The sequence below is a fragment of the Manis javanica genome, chromosome 4 (genome assembly GCF_040802235.1).
Source record: "Manis javanica isolate MJ-LG chromosome 4, MJ_LKY, whole genome shotgun sequence".
Classification (NCBI taxonomy): Eukaryota; Metazoa; Chordata; class Mammalia; order Pholidota; family Manidae; genus Manis; species Manis javanica.
The window spans coordinates 181,743,570-181,767,003 of NC_133159.1; the positions used below are offsets into that span (position 1 = coordinate 181,743,570).

Consider the following 23,434-nt stretch of genomic DNA (forward strand, 5'->3'; position numbering starts at 1 on the left):
GGGTGGGTGGGAGGCGTGAATGGGGAGCCACAGGGCTGCCTGACCAGAGGGCCTTCTTGGGAAGCTGGCCTAGACAGGCCAGGCTGGGGCCATGGGGGAAAGGCCCAGCCACTGGGACTCATCTGGCTGGGGGCACGTTTGTCCCGGCCATGGGCAGTGGGGAGGTGGGGAGGCAGGGAACAGGGGTGCAGCACCACCTGGGATGGGGGGGGTCGTCCTGGTCCTTGCGCCAGGCCTTGGGGTGGTAGTGGGGGGGGGGGAGCAACGTCCTGGAGCCCAGCCCACCTTGGGAAGGCATCTGTGCCCACCGCCACACCGTGGGGGCTTCCGGCGAGTCCCCCCACCCTCAGGGAGAATGTGGGGACATCGCCACGACAGCGGGGCTTCCCGCTGTGCCATCTGCCTTTCCCGAAAGAGGCCAGGGGCTGGGTCCCTGGCTGTGCCCCAGGGAGGCAGGGGGAACCCATCCTCTGCACGGGTGTGGGGGCAGCTGGCTGGCAGGTGGGGCCGGGCCTGGCCCGGGGTAGCCGTGCTGTGGGCCCAAGCAGCCTGGGGCCTCCCCGGTGGACACCTGTACCCTCGGCCAAGGACAGCGACGTTGGCATGTCCCTTGCCCTTTCAGTGACCCTCAGCACCCTTCCAGCCCTGGGTTTGGGATCTCTGAGCAAATGGGGATACCCTAGATCTTCCTCGTGATCTGGGTTCCTCCCCGCCAACGAGCTCTCCTCAATGACCCCACCTCATCTGTGGTGCCCGCCCCCACTGAGGACCACATCTGATGCTGGGGACCGTGGTGCCCTCCAAGGCACCCCTCTCTACCTGTGATCTTGTTTGCCCCCGAGGAGCCAGGGAACTTGGAAGGAATGTTCTTTTCTACCTACAGCTGAGGGAGGAGCAGGCCGGCCCTGGGGAGGCAGTTAAAGGGCACGATCTCTGGTCCGGCTTTGGGTGAATGAGGCTGGCTTAGGAGGCAGACGCTCTGAAGTGAACTCGAGGGTGAGGGCACAGAGGAAGAGCAAACTGGGAAGCCGCGGGCACAGGCCCCCGATGGCGTCTGCACCCCCTGAGGAGGGCTGGTTTCCCTTCGTGCTTTGAAAAGCTTCACTGAGGTAGAATTCCTAACCCTGTACCATACAGTTCACCCATATAAAGTGTACAGTTCATCAATTTCCACAGTTGTGCAACCATCACACAGACCTTTTTATGGCTGGGTAATATTCCATTGTAGAGAAAAAGAACACATTTTATGTGTCTTATCACCTGATGGACATTCGAGTTGTGCCCACTTTTCAGCTATTATACGTAATGCTCCTGCGAACATTCCTATGCAAGCTTTGTGTACACATCGTTTCTCCTGGGTGCACGCCTAGGAGTGGGAGCACAGGTCACACGGTGACCCCACGCTTAGTCACTTGAGAAATTGCCAGACTGTTTTCCACAGGAGCTGCACCATTTACATTCCCCCCAGCAGTGTGTGAAGTCCACATCCTAGTCAATACCGGCCGTTCTCTAGCTTGATTCTAGCCACCTTGGTAGGAGAGAAGTGGGATCTCATGGTAGTTTTGTTTGCCCTTTATCCTAATGATGTTGAGCATCCTTTTGTGTGCCTGTTGGCCATTTATATGTATCTTCTTTTGAGAAAGCATTTTGATCTTTTGCCTATTTTTTAACTAGGTTATTTGTCTTACTGAGTTTTAGGAGTTCTTTATATATTCTAGATACGAGACCCTTATCAGACATAAAATTTGCAAAAATTTCCCCCCATTCTGTGGGTTGTCTTCACTTTTTGATAGTATCCTTTGATACACAAGCATTTTTAATCATGATGGTCCAGTTTATCCATTTTTCTTCTTCTGTTACTTGGGCTTTTGGTGTCATGTCTGAGAAACCAGAACCTAATCCAGGGATATAAAGATTTATTTCTATGTTTTCTATTAAGATTTTTATAGTTTTAGTTCTTACACTTAGGACTTTGTTCCATTTCAGTTAATTTTTGTATTGCGGTTAGATCGGCGATCCAACTTCATTCTTTTGCATATGGATATCCAAGTGTCCCAGTATCATTTGTTAAAAAGACAGTTATTTCCCCATTGAATCCTTAGCCTCTCTGTCAAAAATCAGCTAGCCATAAATATGAGAATTTATTTCTGGACTCTCAGTTCTATCCCATTTGTCTGTACGTCTATCCTTATATTCTCACTGTAGCTTTGTAGTAAGTTTTTAACTCAGCAAATATAAATCCTTTAACGTCGTTCATCTTTTTCAAGATCGTTTTGGCTATTCTCAGTCCCTTGACTTTCCATAGGAATTTTAGGTTCAGCTAGTTAGTTTCTGAAAAGAAACCAGATGAAATTTTGATAGGGATTATACTGGATCTGTAGGTCCATTTAGAGAATAATGCCATCTGAGTAATATTAGGCCTAAAGACCTGGGAACACAGGTGTGTTTTCATGTGTTTAATTTCTTTCAACAAAGTTTTGTGGCTTTCAGAGTGTAAGCTTTATGTTTCTTTTGATGCTTTTGTAAATGGAAGGGTTTTTTTTATTTCAATTTCAGATTATTCATTGCAAGTGTACAGAAATACAGTTACTTTTTGTATATTGAGCTTGTATCCTGCAACCTGGCTCTCGTAGGTTTTTAGTGGAATCCTTAAGATTTTCTATATACAAGGCAATACCGTGTATAATAGAGAAGGTTTTACTTCCTCCTAACCTGGATGCTTTTCATTCATTTCCTTGCCTAATTGCCCTAAAATGTCTAGTACAATTTTGAATAGAAGTGGATATCTTCCCCTTAAATGTCTAGATGTTTCTACTCCACGTCCACCCCCAAAATTTTACCAACAGGAAAAAGAAAGTTCATATGAAGAGTTTTTCCTGCAAAACTAAACCCATTTCTTTTTCATTTCCTGTTCAATCCACAGCAGCACAGAGAGACTTTGAAATTGAATTTGACCAAAAGCACTGGCCACAGAAGGCAAGCGGACCTTGTGATCTGAACTAGCCAGATTGATAAGCTGCTAAAACAGAAAAATCAACGTTCTCCTGAGGATTATAACAGGGTCTACATAACATAGCAGTCAAAATGTCTAATTTACAATCACAAATTACTCAATATACAAGGAATCATGAAAATTGTGACCAATTTCCAGGGCAAAAGACAACAGATGCCAACTCTGAAATGACCCAGGACACGGATGGAATTATCAGACAAAACTTTAAAGCAGTTATTGTAACCATGTCACATAAGGTAAGTTAAACACACCTGAAACAAATGGGAAGATAGAACTCAGCTGAGGAGTAGAAACTATTAAAAGAACAAAATGGAAATTTCCAAACTGAAAAATATAATACCAGAAACCTCAAAAAAATCACTAAACAAACCCAATAGCAGAACAGAGGTGACCAAAGAAAGGTGCGGTGAACTTGAAGCTAGTTCTGACCAGCCCGGCTAGTTCAGGCGGCAGGTTCCCCTTGCCTTCTGTGGCCGGTGCTTCTGGTCAAATTAACTAAAGACGAATCTACAGAAATTATCCCATCTGGAGACGAGAGAAACAATGGGGGACAATCCCGAGCCCCAGGGACCTGTAGCACCATATCAGATGACTAATATATGTGTCATTAAAATCCCAGAAGAGAGCACAAGAAAAATTTTTGAAGAAATAATGGCTAAAAGTTTCCTCATTTGGTGAAAGACATTAGTTTACAGATTCAAGGAGCTCAGCGATCCCTAACCAAGAGAACTCCAAAGAAAATCATGCCTAGAGACATCATAAATAAACCCCTAAAAACCAGACATCATAAATATACCCCTAAAAACCAGAGATATCATAAATAAACCCCTAAAAACTAAAGGCAAAGAAAAAATCTTGAAAGATGCTCAGTTAAAATGAAATATGTACAGAGAACAATGATTTGTATGGCTACAGATTTCTAATCAGAAACCACAGTGGCTAGAAAAGAGCAGAACAGTATCTTTAACGTAGCAGAAGAAAAAAACTGTGAACCCAGAGTCCAATATCTAGCAAAGAAATGCTTCAGGAATGAAAGAAAAATAGACATTCTCAGACGAAGGAACACTAATAGAATTCATTCTGCAGACCTGTTGTAAAAGAAAATATTAAAAGATACTATTCAGGCTGCAGGGAAATTATACCAAATGGAAATTTGTATCTTCAGGAATAAAGGAAGAACTGACATGGTAAATATACCAGTCAATAAATAATATTTCCTTTTAAATTTTTTAAAAGTATGTATGATTTTTGAAAGCAAAAATTATAGCAATATCTGGTGGGATTTTCAATATATATAAATATATATGACAGCTATAACATAAAGGGGGAAAGACAGGAACTTATATGGATGTAAGGCCTCTACATTTCAGTTGAAGTGGCACATTAAATAAACTGTGAACAGATAGGTATATATACTGAAATAATACATACCTAGTGTGACCATTAAAAAAATTAGATACCGCCAAATGTCAGTGGGTAAATTAAAGTAGAATATAAAAAGATTTTCAAATAATCCAAAAGAAGGCAAGAAAGAGGGAACATAAGAGACAGACAAAAAAATATGGTTGACCCAAATTCAATGATACTAATAATTACATTAAATGTAAATGGTGTACACACACCAATTAAAGACAGATTATCAAATTGGAATTTTAAAAAATCACCTTACTATATGCTGTCTACAAGGAGCCCACTTTAAATATGAAGACAGAGATTGATAAAAAAGTAAAAGGAAGGGAAAAATACACCATAGGAACCTAAAAGAAAACTGGAGTGGCTCTATTAATGTCAGACAATGTATATTTCAAAACAGTATCACCAGAGATAAAGAGGGACATTACGTAGTGATAAAGGATGACAGTCCTAAACGACTATCACCTAATACTAGAACTCCAACAGGCAGAAAGTACAAACTGAGAACTAAAGGACAGAGAATCTCAGCGATGAGACACTCCCCCTTTCAGTACAGGAGAGACAGACGGACGGAAGGGCACTAAGGACACGGCAGGCCTGAGCATGGCCGAGCAGCTGGCCTCACTCCCGCCCACAGACTCCGCCGCCCGCCCAGCAGCGGCGGGACGTGGACACCCCGGCCAAGTGCACATGGAACATTGGCCGAGACCTGCTGTGTTCTGGGCCGTCAAATAAACCTGAGCAAATTCAAAAGAACTGAAATCATGCAATGTTTGTATTTAATGAGATTGCTCTTGAAATCAATAACAGATATCTGAAAAAGCCACAAATATTAAATAATTCATGGATTATGGAGGAAAATCACAGGGGAAATTAGAAAATATGTTTGAGTGAAAATGAAAACACAGCTTAATATTTCTGCAGCTGAACTAGTGCTTCTCCACGAAGGGAAATTTATGACATTAAATGATGAGATTGAAAAAGAAAGTCTCAAATCAATGATCTAAACTTTCACCTTAATTAATTAGGAAAAGAGCAAATTACACCCAACAAAATCAGAACAAATGAGAAGTGGCAGAAGCCAAACTTAGAACAAAAATAATCAATGGAGCAAAAACTTGTTCTTTGAAGAGATCAATGAATTTGATTAACCTCGAGCTAAACTGATCAGCATAAAAAGAGAAGCTACAAATTACATTAAGAATGAAAGAGCCTCTCATATCACTACAGACCCTGTAAACATTAAAAGGATATTAAGGAAACATGACAATTTTATGCCCATAAGTCCAACAATTTAAATGAAATGGGCCAATTCCTCAAAAGACATCAACTACACAGTTCACATGAGAACACAAACAGAACAGCTGTGTATCTATTGAAAGAAATTCTAGCAAACATTAGAGGAAGATTTTACCAATTCTGCACAAACTCTTAGAGAAAGTGGACGAGGAGGGAACAGGTCTCAGTGCCCTACGAGGCCAGCCTCACCCGGATACCATGAGGTGCTCACAAGAAACAAACACTAAGGACCTGGATCCTTGGTGCACATACATGCAAGACCCCAATGACATACTGGCAGACGGAGTCCAGCAATGTAAAAAAAAGGTGTTTTCATCCTGCAATAACCTGTTTACTCTGGGATAAATCAAATGGGGTTTATCTTGGAAATGGAAGATTGGTTCAGCCTTCAAATATCAATCAATGTGATTCACCATAGCAACAGAGTAAAGAAAACCCATACGACATCTCGGTAGATTTAGGAGAAGCATTTGGCAAAATTCAACATCAATTTATGATTACAAAAAACTTTTAGCAAATGAGGAATTAAAGGGAACTTGTTTACCTTTACTTTAAAAACCCCTATGGCTAACACCACACTGAATGGTGAAATGCTGAGCATTTTTCCTGTAAGATCCTCAAGAAAGCCAAGGGTGACTACTCTTACCACTTCTCTTCAGCAGCACGTTGGAGGCCCTGGTCAGGGTAACAAGCAGAGAAAAGAAATCACACACATGTTGGGAAAGAAGGAATAAAACTTCCTGTTTATAGACAACATGACTATGTACACAGAAGACCCCAAAGGAATCTGTAAGAAACTCAGAACTAATCAGTAAGTATAGTCAAGTAACAGAGGACTAGGCCAATGCACAAATCCCACAGGTGTTTCTGTTTCCTAGCAATAAACATTAAAAACTGGAACTAAGATTTAAATACGGAAAGCCGACTCCCACTCCAGGCGGGATGGAATGGTATGTGGCAGGGCAGTGCCCCCTTGAGCTACTGGAACAGCCAGATGAGGTAAGAGCCATCCTATTGAAGGTGCTGGAGAGCTGCACGAAGCAGTAAAGCCACTGAGGGCTGACCTCCTGGAGGCAGCACCTGCCAGGCCGGGCTTCCTGACAGAGCTGCAGATCTGGGAGTGCCTGACCAGAACAAGTACGGAGACTTGAGGGCTCATCTCCTCCCAAGACTTTGCAAACTTGGGAGATGCGGTGCTAAAGATCGGGCATGCAAACCTCTGGAAAGCAGGATGGATGCCGTCCTCGGTGCCGAGGAGACCAAGACCCAAAGGAGAGGCCGCGGTGACACCAGGCCCCTGGTGGGTGTTCTGGAGGAGTGAGTGGGACTTTGGAGACAGATTCACCGACTCTGCAGTCAGGCTTCACTTGTTAGTGAAAACCGGCCCTTGCTGCCGACATCAGATCCCGAAGCAACGACGAGGTTTTGAGGAAAGGAAAGAGTGTAAAACTTGCCAGCAAATCCAAGTGGGAGGCTTGTGCTTTAAAGAACCACTGCCCCCCAAAGCGACAGCAGGTGGGCCTTTTAAAGGGGACATCCTGGGAGAGAGGCCATGGGGTTCCTGACCAGACATGTAATGCAGCTACTTGCAAGGATCCAAGCAAACGTTCTTGTGCCAATTCAGTTGCTTTTTATTTTTCTTACCAGTTCCTCTTCAGTGCCCTGGGACAGGATGGCTCGGCTTCTGCAAAAACCAGCTTCCTGCCTTATCTCTGACCCGAAGACTCAGAACTAACAGGGAGGACAAAGAGAAACTGTCCCCTGTTACTGGCCACAAGGCTGGGGCTACTTGAGTTCATTTTCCAGTTAATGTTAGTGTTGAATTTTAAACCCAGGGATTTAATTCCATTTTCCTCTCCCACACTCAGCTCGGTCCTGGTTGCGGGAAGGTGGTCGACCTCCCTACAGGGAAAAGGCCGAATCTCAGCTGCTGGAACATAGCATCTACAGGAAAACTTTTTTTAAAAAAAACTGGATAGTAAATGTTTCAGGAGATAGGCTCTCTGACTACTGAACTCTGCTGTGCCACCTCTATGGAGACGCTGTGTAAAACAAATGAGCATGGCTGTTTACTTTGTAAATAGAACTTTCTTTACAAAAACAGGCAGCTGGCCCACAAGCTGTAGTTTGCTGACCCTGGTCCAGTGCGTCCAGTTGTAAGTCCCTGGCGACAGCTCTCAGTCTGAGGACCAGGTGACTGGAAACCGGGAGAAGCCCGCCCGGGGCACCGGCCCACCAGGCTCTGGGTGTGGGCCTGGCAGACGGGAACTTGGGCAGATCTATGACCAGGACGTTGTGTTTTTTTAAATAGGCTAAACAATGAAGAAGGTAGATTAAAAAATGGGGAATTACAACAGAGAACTGGAATCCGTAGAGACGAATATTTAAGACCCTCTGCAGAGCCCAGGCCTGGGCAAGTCTGAGCCCCAGCACTTCCCCTAGTGAATGAAGCTGCTCTGCGACCGTGAGTGACCAAAGGACATTCCCACCCAAGAGTGGTGACGGGGCCCAGGGACCCGCACAGGGTGGGGCTGGGGAGGGGGGGCTCTGTCAGGCTGAGCCTGTCCTACTCAGGACCTGGGCCCCTCTCCTGGGTGCTTGCCTGGGGGTGGGGTGTCAGAGTCACACTTCCTCACCTAATGCCCAGCTGGAGAGCAGCGTGGCTGCGGCTCAGCAAGGGATTCCTGTGCAGTGACGTCTCAGAGCCTGCAAGGCCGCCGTGCTGGGGCTGCGTGAGGGCAGGACCTCTGACTCTGGAGCAGCAGCTGCCCCGGCAGAGGTCAGGCCTTGGGTGGGAGGGGCTGGGGGGCAGGGTCGCAGTGGTGCGAGGGCGATGGGCCCAGGTGTCCGCAGCTGGCCCAGCACTGGCCACTGCTCAACGGACCAGGTGGCCCTCCACCAGGTCTGGCTCAGGTAATCTGCCCAGTCTCTCCAACAAAGCCTGTTTCTGCTGATGTCTGCGGGGCTCTTGACCGCCAGGACTGGCACGTGCAGCTGCCTGGTGCCCCTGGAGGGGAGAAGCCCCAGGACTGGCACGGCTTCTGCTTCTCCTGTCCTGCGGGCTGGTGGGCAGATGCCTCGGGCAGGTTGCAGAGCCTGGCTCCCTGGCTCCCGGCCACCACCTGGTGGCACGGTCCTCCTGCCAGGGCCTCAGATGGTCTGGGCTCCCACCCAAAGCGTCTGCAGGCGGCAGGTCAGGACTTCCCCTCACTCGCGTGCCTGGGGGAGCTGCCCTATTTCCTCACCTCGAGCTCTGCGGTGCAGGGCCCCCTTACCCACACACCAGTGCACACAGCCACCCTCTTCAGGCCACGGGGCTGTGTCCTAAAGGCACACAGGAATTGCTCAACCCAGAATGTAGTTGTGGTGGTCCTTGCTGCTTCTGGAACTCTGGGCTGGACTGGGTCCAGGGAGTCCCTCATTTTAGCTAGGGGAGCCCAGTTTTGGTTAAAAGACTCCAGGAGGAAGCCAAGTGTGGGCTGGTGGGCCTCCGTGATGTCTTGCAGGCTCACTCCCCTGACAAAGTTCTGAAACACAGATGATAGAAAAGTCAGGTTCCTTTAAAAGATGCCATACATAGGAAAAGATGCTCGGTGTCCTTGGGTATCAGAGGAACGCAAATCAAAACCACAGTGAGCACCACTTCCCACCTACTGGGATGGCCAGACTTTTGTTGGTGAGGACATGGAGAAATGGTAGCCCACGCGCGTTGCTGGCGGGGATGTAGACAGGGCACTTGCTGGGAAGAACAGCTGCTTTTCAGGGCTGAACACAATCACCATGCGACCCAGCAATCCCACTCCTAGAGATGCACCCAAAGGAGCTGAAAGCAGGTGTCACACAAAAACTCACACCACGAATGTGCACAGCGGCACTAGTTACAGTCACCAAAAGGAGACGGCTAAGGGTCCGTTGCCAGTGAGCTGGTGAGCAAACAGTGGGCTGCAGCGCAGGGAACAGTACTCAGCCACGGAAAGGAATGATGTTCTTTCACACGCCTGCATCGTGGATGAATGAAATAAGCCAGACACGAGGCCACAGGTTGTATGAGGCCATTTATGTAGAATGTCCAGTTAGGCAAATCCGTAGAGACAGTGGATGGGTGGGGCCAGGGCTGTGGGGAAGGGGGACTGACTGCTGATGGAGACAGATTTCCTTTGGGGGGAATTAATGTTTCAGAACTGGACAGAGGCAGCAGCTGGACAGCGTTGTGAGTGTACCAAATGCCACTGAATTATATACTTTCAAATGGTTAATTTTATGTTATGTGAGTTTTTCCCCAATTTTGTAAAAAGATGTCCTAGAGCCCTTTGAGAAAGCAAGCCATTTTCCTCGTAGAGTCGGTTGCCTGGGGAGATCACACATCCCTCCCCACGTTCCCTCTGCAGGTTCCGGGCGGTGTCTGCACCGAGCTGACAGGCAGACCTGCCCACATATATTACCCTTTTCTCCCTTCTGGCCTGCGAAGGGGACTCCCCCACTTCTGTTGAGGAGACAGGATCGAAGTGGTCTGGGGCTTTTCCTGGATGCCGCCCATCCTAGGAGAGCTCTAGGCCCACAGCCAGCTGCCAGATGTAGGGGCAAGCCCCAGGACTGCCACCACCTGCTGCCCCCCTGCAGCCTGTTCAGCCCCGCTGCCCTCTAGGCCGCTCTGCACATTCCCGACACGGCCCCTCCACGCCTGGGCACTGCTCCCTGCACTTGCCACGCGCCGTCACCTTCCTGGGCCGTCCACCAGGTGGCAGCGAAGGCTCCCCGATGTGGAGTCCCTGCCGGCCCGCCTAGGGCCGCGGTGCAGGGCCCCTCCTCCCTCAGGACAAGGCTTATCGTGGACCCAAACGCACGTGCGTCCTCAGCCCCTGCCCACCTCTGACGGGGCTGAGCTCCAGGTTGGATGCGTGAGGGCAGATGCCTCGTCTGCTGGGTTGTCCTACAGCTGACCCTCACCATCAGACCTGCGGTGCCTCCAGACCGCTTGCAAATCACCACGTCGACTTCCCCGGAAAGCTGCACGGAGAGCCCACAGCTTTCCAACAGGGAGCCTGTTTCCTTGCTGGGAGAGTCTGCTGCTCACTTTCCTGATCAGAATCAAGGTCACTGGGGTTTTCCCAGTGGGAACTTCACAAGGCGAAGGATGGAGGAAAATTACAACCAGACCCAACACCAGCAGCCCTAGGGGCTCCGAAAACCCAGTCCTGAGGCCGCACAAAGGGCTCTGCCGGCTCCTGCATGCAGAGAAGAGCTCGAAATCAAGGTGAGAATTAGAAGCAGATTCCAGGCCAAGCTGCCAGGGCTCCGCTGGGGCCTGGGTCTCCGTCCTCACGGAGCGCCGCTCTGCAGAGGCTGCTGGCAGCCAAGGTCTGCTGGGACTGGGGGTAAGATGTCACCCAGATCTGTGTAAGTTGTTTGTGCCCATGGATGGAATATTCTTTTTATCTGAACTGCTGGAAACAGCTGAAGTTTTCCATAAACCTGAATAAATGTCCTTTCTGCCAACTTTTGAGGAAATAAGAGCCTGACGGTGCAGTGATGGTCTCAGGCCCAACACCCAGTGTCTCAGCCGGACCCCACCAGCTCCCACCCGGTCCCTGCTGGAGGGCGGCCCTGTGCCCCTGGTCTGGTCGTGGCAGCCTGGACTGGGGCCCACCAGCTCTCCACGAGACCCCCCTCCAGCTTCCCTGCTGTCTGCTCCAGGAGCTGGGAGCCAGACAAAGGTGCTCCGTCCCCATGGTGTCCTCCCCGTAGCCCAGCTGGCCTGTCTGGGTCTTGTCTCCTTCCTGTCATTTTCATCACGGTCCTTCTGGCACATTCTAGCTGCAGAAGGGGATGGAGGTAGTCATGTGCTACTTGAAGAGGACAGGACCCCACACTTCTTGAGCGCCCAGCTGGGTCACACCCTGCCTGTGGGTCCCAGAGCTGCCCGCTGGCTGACACTGTGTGAATGAACATCTGGCGTGGGATGGCATCTTCCCATCAGAGCGGTCCAGGCATCCTCAGTTCCCAAATACACAAGATGTAGGGAGACCCGAGTGTCAGGGAGATTGGAGGAGGGAGAAGCCAGTGCACAGCGGGTCTGACCTGATCCCTTCCCACCCCAGGGGGACTCTCAGGGACTGGGAGATGTGCCGCTGCATCAGGGCCCTTGACAGGAAGATGATGGGTGGGTGGCTCCAGACGCTATCTGGTATGCAGCGCCTGGCACGGTGGGGGCCTGCTCCCCTCCCCTGCTCATGTTTGGGGACCAAGGGCCTCCAGAGGGGCTCTCTGTGCGCCGGCTGTGCTGACGCGCCAGCCGACTGACTCTAAGGGGAAAGAAACATCAGCCCAACATCCAGCTGTTCCTTTGCACAATGTTGGTAGGGGGTAGCTCTACGACCCACGGGGGGAGTGCCCCACGGCCCAGTGCCCCACAGCCCAGCCTCCGTCAGCCTCAAAGTTCTTCCTGTGGGGACGGAGGACTCCAAGAGGGGTTTTAGGGTCTGCAGCAAGAAGAGAGAGTCAGGTTTCAGGGCTGAAGACGACATTTTAAAATCTGGCTTTAAATAAACGTGGAATAAAAACAAGTGAGAGTGGAGCCTCCAGCAGCCGAAATTAGCAGCAGGCGCCCTGGGCAGGGAGCCCCTGGCTCCGCGAGGCGGCACAGCAGCGCCCGCAGTGGGCACCTCAGGAAGCTGGCCGTCCCAGGCGTGGTGTGCCTCCCGTCAGGGGGACCCGCGGGCGCAGAGAGGGCCTGTTTTCCTCTTGGCTCAGACTCCAGAGAGCAGGTTTCCTCTCCAAAAATGCCTTTCAGGTCACTTTCAAGGGAACAAAAGTCATTTAAGAGGCGGAGTGACAAGAAAACAAAGACGTTTCAGGGGTAAATGGAGAGTCATCAAACTGCCTGTGAAAGCTGGCCGGCCTTTCCCCATCCTTCCTGGGCAGACTGAGGGACCGCCCGATCCCTGGCCCCTGGGAGCAGCCAGGCCGGGGCGCCGCCCTCCACCCCGCGCGGTCCGGGGAGCCTTCGGCCCGTGCCCCTCACCTCTGTGATGCCTGCTCTGACGGAGATGGCCCGTGCAGGGCCGGCTCTAGGCTCCCTCCACACCCGGGCTCCACGCGCGGACCCGCTCGCTGGAGAATCTGCGGCAGGCGAGGTGTGCGTGTAAGGGGGAGAGAGTGCGATGCGGGGTGGGGTTCCCTGCTCTCCGCCTTCTTTGTCCCCCTCCAGAACCCCTCCCCCATCCCAAGCATGGCCTTGGCCCCTAGCTGGGCTGCCCTGCCCACACCCCCCCCCCCCGCCCTCTGTGCCCAGCTCAGGACACACAGGTAGTGAGCGGGCTGGAGGCCTCGGTCCTCAGACCCAGCCCTCTGTGCCCCGCCTGGGCCCACAGGAGGCCCAGGGCAGGGGGCTCTGTAGGTGCACCTGCCTGAGCTATTTAAATCTGCGTCGTCAGTTAATGCATTCTAATAAGCAAGTGGGTGCCCCAGCCAGGAGACGCAGGATGATGCTGAGGCGGGGCCGAGAGAAGCACCCAGTGCGGCTGAGTTCGCTGGCGCCCTGCGCTCACCCCCGCGCCTCCCACGGGCACCTGGAGTCACGCTGGATTATGTAAGGGGGCTGGTTGCTGGGGGCCCCCTCCCAGCCTTCCACCCCTCCAGAGAAAGCCCACCGGCAGTTCAGGAGGCTCTAAGGGAGGCCCCAGCAAGTGGAACTTTCTAGGCTGCCTGGCGAGAGGGCTGAGGCAGGACCTCCTAACAATGGGCCCCCAGGAGGCCGTGCCCCCTGCTGGGCTCCTGGCTGCCCTCCAGGCCTCTCCTGGCAGTGCCCCCACCTTCTGCCAGGTAGCGCCTTTGGGCCATGTTCTGCTCAAAGGTGGGCAGGTTTTGCGGAAAGGGTGAGTGGGATTAAAGTCAAAGCCTGCAGGGCAGGCAGGGCCCAACTGCCGGGCTGGCCAGGGTGCCATGTGTGGCCAGAGCAGCGGTGGGGCCCAGGGGGCGGGTGGCGCTCCCCTTCAGACCTGTGGGCCAAGCAGGACCTTGTGCCAAGGTTGAGAATGACTTGATAAAAAGTTTAGGGCAATTGTGGATTCATGCAGTCATCACGGAGATAGACGTCCCCCACCAGCTCTGCTCCGTAACAGCTCAGTGGGCCGCAGGGTCACACTAAGGAACCAGTATGGACTCGCTGTTGCCGACCGAAGCCCCCGCTCCCCTGGTCTACATGCAACCCCCTTCCCCTGCTCCGGGGCCCACTCCCGGGGCCCACGGGGCATCTGGTCCTCGGGCTCCCAGGCTGTCCTCCTCTCGGACGACCATGGCCGACCATGGCAGCCTGAGGACGCTGCTGGGCAGCAATTCCACATCCTCTCCCTCTGTCGGGAGCTGCCTGCCGTGTCTCCCACGGTGGGGCCGGGCTTGTGAGCTTGGGAGGGGAAGTGCCACCCTCTCACATCTGCGTGTGGTCACGTGCCTCCCGCTGCTGACGTGGCTGCGCTCCCCTGGCTGAGGTGTGCCTGCCGTGCCTCCATTTGTCACCCTCTCCCCCACCATCCTGCGCGCTCAGGAAGTCGCTGTACACGGCCCACACCGAAGGGCTGGGAGTCTTCCTGAGGCACCCTCCTCTTTAAAAGGCAGCCTTTCAGGGTGGCATTTGGGTGCTCCCTAGAAATGTACCACCTAATCACTAACGATAATTCTAAAACAGGAAGGGCTCTGCAGGGGCCTGGTACTGCTTCCCCCTGACTCCTCCCAACCTTGGCAGCAGGGCCACTGCCCGCCTCCACGTGCAGGTGGGGCTCACAGAGGCCTCACTGGGCCGCTGGCACCCGAGTGACTGGCCCCCCTCCATTCTGTGCCTACTCCCTCAATGGCAAACCCAGCCGGTAGATGCCAGGCCTCACCCTGTGGCAGGAAGTGTAGCTCTGCCTTTTACACTGGACAAAGCCAGGGTGCTGGCGGCCACTGAGGTGACCCTCCTGCTGGCAGGAGGCAGGACTCCCTGAGCCTGCGGGCTTTGGGCGCCAGGCGCCATTTTCTTGCTCATGATGCTGACAGTTGTGAAGAAGGAGAGCCTGGATGGGAACCAGGAAAACCACTCTGGACACAAATGGGATGGTTTTGCCCTGTGACCCTGGCAGGGGGCTGGTTGCCCATAGCACCTGGCATGGAGGAAGCAGTGAAGGCCAGAGAGGATGGGGGAGATGAGGCTCTGGTCCAGAAGCCCACCTAGACAGGGCCCCATGTCTCCTGTGCCTCCTGCTCTGGAACTTTCTGGTTACCAGCCACAAGTGCGTTCATCCAGAAAGGGGAAAAGGAGCTGCGATTGGATTCTTCTTTTAGGGAGGCTTCTGCGGAGGTGGGGGGGCACGGCTCCCTGGGTAGGCACAGAATTTCCCTGTGATCTAAGACAAACCACCACCTGAGGTGAAGCTCAGCTGAAACCAGGCTAGGCTGGTCAAAAAGAGAGCTGATTTTGCTGGGTGGCCACCCCAGAAAGGGTGCCTTCTGTTTAGCAAAAATTCACAATCCCTGCGCCTGCCTTGCCAGGAGAACAGCTTGCTTGCAAAGCAAAGGCTGTCATCCTGTAATTAAATCTGAGACCCCCCTCCCTACGTGACGTTGAGATGAAGCCACTTACATAACACAACTAAAAATAAGCTGAAGAAGATGCACTTTTATTCTCCCTGCTTCCAGCCCTTCTCCCCAGGGCTGCCAGGCCAGCCAGCTGACCTGGGGTCAGTGTTGGAGGCTCTGTGTGGCCCCAGATCCTCGCCTCTGACCCCGGCTCAGCACCCTGCATGTTTGAGGGCCCATCGCCAGTGCACAGGGCAAGGGACTCTCTGCCTCAGAGCTGGGGTGCTGAAGGTCACCATGGCTACATGCCTCCCCCGTCCTGGGGACCGCAGAGGGGACGACTGGCAATCAGAAGTGACACCAAGACCAGCAGTTCTCAGAGACTCAAGCTGCTCCCTCCTCCTGCCCCAGGCGAGGAAGGACACACCGCCTGGTCCCCGCCCCAGGTCAGGCCTGGGGTGCTGCGTCCTAGCCAGACATCTTGCAGGAGGTGGGAAGAGCAAAGCTTCTCCATGAGCAGTGGATCTCGTGCTGGTCCTGGAGGGGGTGGGCCAGACCCCAAGTCTGGGCAGGGCTTTCTCAGCTGCAGACTTCCAACCTCCGTCACTAGATCCCACGGTCCCAGCACTCTGAGTCGAGGGAAGAAGGAACCGGGTAGGTTTGTAAAGAGCTCTGAACAGCTCCAGGGTAAAAAAGGTGCCAGACAAGCATGCCTCCCTGGTTCCCAGGAGCCTGTGCTGGGGCTGACCTCTCAACACCCAGCCCACTGACTGGCCCTGAGTCCTTACCCTTGGTCCTCAGCCCCCACCCCAGACACCGCCGCCATTCGAAGGGGCTTCCACATAGGAAAAGCCTCAGAGTACACTAGTGGCCTTGTGGCCTGGGGCTCAGACCTCCTCCTTTCTGCTGAAGGGGCTGCTGGTGGGTCAGGGAAGCTGCTGGGCAGGACCCTGACCTTCCTGCCTCTGTTCTCCACACCTGTGTGCACTGTTCCCACGCTCTGCTCCATGCCTGCCATCGCCGGTGTGTGTTCCTGGGTGGCTCTCGTGCCCACTGGTAGAAGGTGCTCTGTGAATGCTCTTCTGACTGACGGCTTCCCCCCAGCTGCTCACCTCCTGCCCAGCTGCAGGCAGAGGGAGCAGGCCCGGGGTAAGACTGCAGAGCCGTTCGTGCACTTGGAAGACGGGGTGGGCTCTGAATGGATCCCTTACATCAGCCAACACTGAATGTGAGCGATCTTTAGGCAGGAGGAGGGCGCTCACCAAAAGGACCTTCTAGAGTGTGGAGCCAGGCTCAGGATCACGGACGCTTTCCTGGCCGGGCCTCTGCCCTTCCTCTACTGTCGCGTGTCTGTGGGAGCGGAGAGCCAGAGGCGCTCTCTGCAGGCTGGTTCCCGTCCTGGAGCCATGAGAGCCCCGTTCTTCCTGCTGGCCTCCCCGTCGCGCTTCTGGGTCCAGACACTCGCTCCCCTTTGGACAAGCACACTCTCCCTAGCCCCCACCCAGATCCACCTTGGCCTGTGACCCCGTTCAGGTCAGCCCAGATTTGGCAGGATGGAAGTGTGTACCACAGCAAGCCAGCCTGAAGGACAGGGACGTGGGGAGGTAGATGGTGCGGACCTCCTGCTTGTGGGCCAGTAGATGCCCTCATTATTAGTGCCCATTCTTTCTGTCACTTGCAACCAAACGAATCTCAGGAACTGCATACACAGGGATCCACCTTAAAACACTGCCAGCAGTGAAGAGAAAGGAGGAAGCCAGGGCCAGTCTAGGGAAGGAAATAAACTAACAAGGATCTGTCTGTACAGGAAGGCTCGCGGTGGGGAGGGGAGGCCATGCCCCCCGAACAGCACTGTTCCAGTCTTTGCGACCCCATGAAGCTGAGCACGACGCATCCGGGCCACAGACGCTGCCTCTTCCGGGCCTGTCTCGGCTCCTTGCGGACTGTCGGGGGTCCGCCCGGTGTCTGGTGGGTCTGTGATTCCCCGGGCGCGCGCACCTGAAGGTCACCTGACAGGCTGTTGGGACGGGAAGGGATCGGGGTGCTGGGGGGTGGGTGCCGGTCCTAGTGGAAGGGAGACACTCAGGTCTGGCGTCCTCCACGTAAAGCAAATAGTTCCCCGAGTGAGTCTAATTTATGTGAGGTTCCCCAGGTGGATCGGACGGGAGGCCGCGGTGCAGGTCGGCCCCTAGGCGGGACCTTCTCCGCCGCGAGCTCCTCTCCCCACCCGCGGGCGGCCCCTCAGTCCCCCCGGGCCCTCCCCTCCCAGGGTCCTGCCTCCCAGGCCCTCCCAGCTCATCCCAGGGCCCACCCCGCGCCTCCCGGGAAGGCCGGCCCGGCATCGCCGCCGCCTCGCATACTCACCGGGCCGCGCGCCGGCCTCTCCTCCTCCCTGGCCAAACCCGCGCGGCCGGCGGCCCAGCGCCCAGGGCTCCTCCCGCCTGGCGCCAGCCCGCGACACCGCCGCCCACGCCGTAGCAGCGCTCGGGCCCGGCCGCCCCGCCTCGCCACTGTGCGCAGAGCCGCCCCCACGCGCGCGCCTGCCGCCGAAGCCCCCACTCCCCACCTACATGCCTTCTTCCTGCGCCGCCCGCCCCCGCCACGCCGCCCCCGGCCCGGCTGTCGCCGGCCCCTCAGCCTGTTCTCAGGGTCCCATCCCGCGCCGCACCTCCACCTCCTCGCCCGCGACCGACAGCGCCGCCAGCCAATCGCTGCCCTGTGTTGGCCCACGGGCCCCGCCCCCGGCCCCCGACTCCCGAACCCACCAATGGGAAGGGCGGTGCGGGGGCGGTGCCTGCCGGTTGCCTGGCAGCGGCGGTGCTGGTTGGGGGCGGGCGGCCGGGGGCGCGAACCGGGCGCGGCGGGGGCGGGGCACTCGGGGGCGGGGCCTCCGGGGCGGGGCATGCGCGGCTATAAAGGCGGCCGCCGGCGGGGCGCCGCGATCCTGGTCCGTTCCGCGTGCCCGCCGTCTCCGCAGTTCCCGCCACCTCCGCGCCCCCGCTCCGGTCCGTGGTGCCGCCGGACCAGCACCATGTCGCTGTCGCGCTCGGAGGAGATGCACCGGCTCACGGAAAATGTCTACAAGGTGAGCCCCGCAACGCCCGCGCCCTCGGGCCCGACTCAGGCGGCCGCAGGCCCTCGGGGTCCTCCCGCGCGCCAGCGGGACCCCGGCGCCTGCAGGTCACAGGTGGGCGCGGGCGCCCCGCCCCCGGCTGGCCGCTCGCGCGGACTGGAGCCCTCGGGGATGGGGGCGCGGGGGCGAGGCGGGCGGCGCGGGGGCGGAGGCGGCCTCGGAGGCCCCTCCGGCGGCGGTCGGCTCCCCGGCGCTTCCCGGGCTTCCCGGTCCGCGGCGCCGCGGGGCCGGGGGCGGGCGACCGAGCCGAGCTCTTATGTAACGGCGGGCCCGCCGGCGCCGTTCGTCCGAAGTCGCGGGCCGGAGCCCGGCTGCCGGGGCCCAGGCAGCGCGGGGTCTCGGCGGCGCAACAGGCCTTGGTGCTCGGCCCGGGCGCGGCGGGTCGGCGAGGTCTCCCACTCGCGGAGGCGCTAGCACTGTGGCCCCGAAGCCCGGGAGCCGCCGGCGGGCCGGAGCAGACCGGCGGGGGCGGAGCGCAAAAGGAGCAGCCTTCGTACACGCTTGGCACCGCGTAGAGTCGGTGGCATACGTTTCTGGTCGCGTTGCTCTGCAAATGCTGCCAGGGGACGGAGGTTTATTAAATCATTACTCATTAGTTCCGCGATGATTTGCTCATTATTGCAGCGGGTGGGAGAGGAGTGCTGGTCAGAGTATTTTTTTCCTATTTTCCCTGTTTCTGCCCCGAAACCATTAAACGGGAAGTTTCACAGCAAGAATTACGAGGGGAGCGTGGTATGGCTCTGCTCCGGGCAATCCCACAATCACGCTTAATACAACTCTTGTAAGCCCGGCAGTGAGGGTGCAGCCAGAGCCAAGCAGTTTCCACACAGCTGTGATTTGTCTGGATGTCTGAAGTGGGATCTGTCCGCGGAGTGGTGGCAGGAAACTGTTAGAATCCCTGCGCTTGGGGGCTCGTAGCCCCTTTGGAAGCAGACTGGAGGGTTTGGGGCACATATTCAACAGGCAGGTCTGGGTTGCGTTGGGCAGGTCAGGTGACGAATGAGTTCCCGTGGGAAGGTGTGGCATTGAGCCCCAGGCTTTGCGGCCGGTCGCCGAGCTTTGTGTGTGCAGGCCGTGCCCCCTGCTAACGCTGGAGCCTGGGAGCAGGCCCGCACTGCACCGGCAGGTTGGGTTTGTGGGCGGTGCTCGGCCTGACGCTCTGCAGCCACTCAGTGCCGCCTCTGTTACTTCGTGTTTTGACCCTGGGGAGCCTGAGGTTTGGAGGCAGGGCCGGTGCTGGTCGGCGGCCTGGGCGCGCTGGCCAGGCGGAAACCAGCCCCACCGAAGGCTCAGTCGGGATGCAGCTGGAGTCAACCGTGCGTCAACACCAGCTGGCCTGCCGTCCCGTGGTCTCTGCTGCCTGTGTGCCCGGGTTGGTGGCCGGGGAAGAGTGGCTGGGATGTGGCCCCGCGCCGTGTCACCCTGCGCCGAGGCTCAGCTGTCTGCTTTGGCCCCTGCATCTCCTCAGCTGCGGCTGAGTGGTGTTTGCCACGGCAGAGAAGGAAGGAGCAGGGACTCCTGTCTTTGGCTTTGCCGATTAAAAGTACGAGAATCAGTGTACGGTCTTGGTTCTCCTCCCTGGAAGAATCCGTAAGGGAGACTTTGACCTCTTCCCCTGCGGCTGGGTTCCCGCGGGAGCTGCGTCCTCAGGGAATTTAATGGAAGATGAAGGGGGCAGGAGCAGGATGGCTTCCTGGTGCCTGCTGAGCACTCACCCTCTGACCCTGGGCAGGGGGACGTGGACTGAAGCCCTCTTGGGCAGGCACTGGGCTGGGCCCTCCAGGGGTGGGCGCAGGTAACAGCCTGCAGCCCAGGACCTGGGGCGAGGGGCAGAGGGTGAGGGGTGGGCATCTCCTGCTCAGAGTCAAGCCCAGCCACAGCCCCTTGGGAGAGCGCCCCGAGCACCCCTGTGTGCTGCAGAGGGCTTCTTCAGCCGCCGGCCTCAGCTCCTGGTGGTTCCACAGTGCGGCGGATGTTTTTCTCCTGGTCTTGTATCCTGCTCCTGTGTGATTTGATGGCCCTTGAGGGTGGTGGCGCCAGCAGCTTCTCTAGGTGGTGCCGTGGCTGGTCCTGAGGATGCCGGAAGGCGAGAGACAGCCAGAGGGGGACGGAATCCCCAGGAAAGCCTCGGGCCATCTGTGGTGCCTTGGCAATCAAGCCTTGGTCAACATGCTGGTGGTCACTAGAGGCTGTCTGGTCATCCTTACCCTGCAGCTGCCATGGGGAAGCTGGCCTGGCCATGTGAAGTTGCCCTGTGAAGGTGGCCGGTGCCAGTAGGGGCCTGGAGCCAGGAGTTGGTCAGGCTTGCCAACTGGTGAGGGCTGGTGAAAGGTGGTAGGCATCAGGCGCTGGTAGGAAGGAATCCACCTGGGCAGGGCAGAGCCCACTGCTGGCTTTTCTGATTGAGTCGTGGCTGCTCAAGCCCTGCCTGCTACCCTCTGTCACATCCGACTCACTCTCCCAGGTGTGTGTTTTGGGGAGTGCTGGGAAGCATGGGGCCCCTCAGTCCTATGCCACTAGGCTCAGAGCCTCTCCACCTTCACCCATGGTTGGCCAGTCATGCCAAACTCCTGGCCATTGTCAGAAGCTGGCATCTGGAGCGGACAGAGCCAGCAGGCCCCCAGTTGGAGGGTGAAGTGGACTCAGGCACTTCCTTGGCAGTGGAGATGCCTCTGGGAGGAGCAGACCCAGGGCCTGCTTTGCTAAGGAGGTGAAGGGTCCCAGCACCAGGCCCAGCTATGTGTGCATGTACGTGTGTGCACATGTATACTGAACATGTGTGAGCATGCGTGCACGCATGTGGTGCTTTGCTCCCTTTGCTTCAGAGGCACTTTCAGGGGCTCCCACTTGGGGTGGTGCCTTCTGATAAGACTGCCTGCTGTCCTCAGCAGCTGTCTGCTTTGCTTCTCTCAGGCCTGCTACATGGCGCCTGCCTTCCTCCCACCGGCATTGAAGCAGGGTCCTTGAATCCTCAGAGTAGCCAGGGCAGGCTCATTGCACTGCCCTCTGAGTTGACCAGCTTCAGCAGCTCTTTGTGCCCAGGCACATCCCAGGAGTGGACAGCTCTGTGGCACAGGACTCTTGCTGTTGGCTTGTGGGGTGCCTGGTGCCTGGCTACTGAATGTAACGGGCGGCTCGGGGACACCCAGGCCCAGGGCGAGGCGGCTCTGCAGAGTTTCCAGTTGGGCTGGGAGCATCTTGCCTGGGAGATGGGTCTTGCCTCAAGCATGTGTCCTTTGCTGGGGAAGTTGGCTTGTCACGTGGAACGAACCCAGGTCCCAGGTCAGAATGGTGGGCATTGCTGGCCCAGGTTTGATGAGTGTTGTCAGCAGGGAGCCGTGTGTGTGTGGGGGTGTTTGTTCCCATTGCCACCTAATTTGGGACAAGGTTTCCTTAGGGCTCTCCTCCCAAGCATGGGTGGCAGGCCAGCAGGGAGCCCAGGGCCCTGCTGGCCTTTCCCATCAGATTACGGGTCTGGTTCCTGTTCATGAGGTCCTGAGATGTCACCAAGAGACCGCGTGGGCCGTGGGTAGGGCTGGCCTTGCCACTCATACGTGCCCGCTCAGCCTGCAGTGGGGCCCTGGGCAGGTGTTGCCTGTGCTCTCACCCCCTGGGGAGGGCACATGAGCAGCTGATCTGGCCTGGGGGCACCCTGGGCCACCAGCGAGGCTGGCTCCCGTCCTCCTTCCTCACCCCCAGATGCACTGACCAGGACCCACCCTCCACTGCCTTCCTGGCAGCCCTACTGGGGCCTCAGGATGGTACAGACGTGTCCCGGATGCTGCACGGGCTGCCCTCAGAGCAGTGCCTCCATCAGCTGCCTGCACGCATGGGCTGAGATGGCACCTCCCCCAGCACTGCCCCCGCCCCCACCAGCTCCCATTCACTCCTGGCTCTGACTGTGCTGCGCAGCTGCAAGGTGGCTCGAAGGGCCCCAACCCAGAGAGGGCAGGGTGGGTTGGGGGTGCACCCATGGGCCCCTCTGGGTGCCTGGGAGGTTGGTGCCCAGGACCTCTTAAAATGAAAGACATTCTGTCCCCAGCCTTCGCCTGAGACCCAGGTGTGGTGACTCAGGCCCCACATGGCTCCCCCACTGGCTGGCACATGAGCATCCATGCTTGGCCACAGTGAGCCCCATGTCTGGGCTGTAGGGTGCCTACATCTGCACTGCTGGGCCACCCCTTCTGGGGTCTGCGTGTCAGCTGTGGGCTCTGAGAGCAGCGGCTCAGGGCCTGTGTGTACCCTGGATGTTAGCTGGGCAGTTGGGGTCCTTGATGTTGGTCCCCATGCTGAGGGGGGGGGAGCTGAGAGGCCCAAGGGCACAGTCAGGCCTTTGAGGAGTGGGGCAGGGGTGGGAGGGCAGGTCTGATGCAGGTGAGACCCAGGCCCGTCTCTGTGCTGCCTGGAACCTCAGGGGGGCAGACAGGGGCTGTGCCTGGATTGCTGGCAGGACCCCCTTCCTCCTGCCAGGGGGCAGGCAGGGCCTTGAGTGAACCCCTCCACCCGCCTTGGGCTCCTATTCCAGACTGCCTCAGAGACCACGATGAGTCGGCCGGCTGCAGGGCAGGCTGGCAGGAAGCTCACCAGGCCTTTTCCTGCCCTGCTCGGAGGCTGAGCGGGTCCCCTCCTGCAGTGTGCACGGTGGCCAGCACGTGCCTGTGTCCCTGCAGCTCCACTTCTGGCCCCAGTGCCTGTCCAGGGTCTGTGAAGCTGGTCTTGGTGTCCATGGCTGTGAGGCGAGCACTCCGAGGGCCCATCCGCTTGCCCGAAGCAGGTGGAATGGGGGTGGTGTCCTCACACATGCCCCTGGGTCCCCACACCCCCACCGTGGCAACGCTGGGAAGCCTTTGGGCCACCAGGAAACAGGGCTGCCGGCCAGAGCACAGCACCGTCTTCTTGCATGGGATTTTTATTTTCGACTTGTGGGAATAGTTTTAGAATTATTTTGGCAGATTTTTTTAAAAACCATTTATCAAGTGTGCATGGAATAAACTGGTAGGGTTTTGCTAAAACTGCTTTGCGTT

The 23,434-nt window shown here is 56.1% G+C and overlaps 1 protein-coding gene and 2 long non-coding RNA genes across 8 annotated transcripts in view; 2 read left to right on the forward strand and 1 right to left on the reverse strand.

The window, feature by feature from the left end:
* The first annotated feature begins 272 nt into the window (after window positions 1–272).
* On the forward strand, window positions 273–11,577 carry LOC140849213 (uncharacterized). Of its 2 annotated transcripts, none has more exons than XR_012130942.1 (3): window positions 273–1,109; window positions 2,924–3,249; window positions 4,913–11,577. It is a non-coding gene; the product is annotated as an uncharacterized lncRNA (long non-coding RNA). The 2 variants fall into 2 exon arrangements; XR_012130943.1 differs by having other exon boundaries at window positions 2,927–3,249.
* Window positions 11,578–15,357: 3,780 nt separating this feature from the next.
* On the reverse strand, window positions 15,358–17,865 carry LOC118968117 (uncharacterized). Of its 3 annotated transcripts, none has more exons than XR_012130948.1 (3): window positions 17,848–17,865; window positions 16,256–17,294; window positions 15,358–15,906 (listed from the first exon to the last, which is right to left on the reverse strand). It is a non-coding gene; the product is annotated as an uncharacterized lncRNA (long non-coding RNA). The 3 variants fall into 3 exon arrangements; XR_012130947.1 differs by lacking the exon at window positions 17,848–17,865 and adding an exon at window positions 17,642–17,841; XR_012130946.1 differs by lacking the exon at window positions 17,848–17,865 and adding an exon at window positions 17,642–17,840 and having other exon boundaries at window positions 16,256–17,341.
* Window positions 17,866–18,203: 338 nt separating this feature from the next.
* BAIAP2 (BAR/IMD domain containing adaptor protein 2) overlaps window positions 18,204–23,434 on the forward strand; it is a 63,886-nt gene continuing 58,655 nt past the window's right edge. For all 3 annotated transcript variants that reach the window (XR_012130950.1, XM_036997019.2, XM_036997020.2), the window contains exon 1: window positions 18,204–18,362. Coding sequence is in view for 2 of the 3 variants with exons in the window: in XM_036997019.2 (XP_036852914.1) it covers window positions 18,309–18,362 (54 nt within the window). In the remaining variant the exon portion in view is untranslated. The remainder of the gene's footprint in view (window positions 18,363–23,434) is intronic.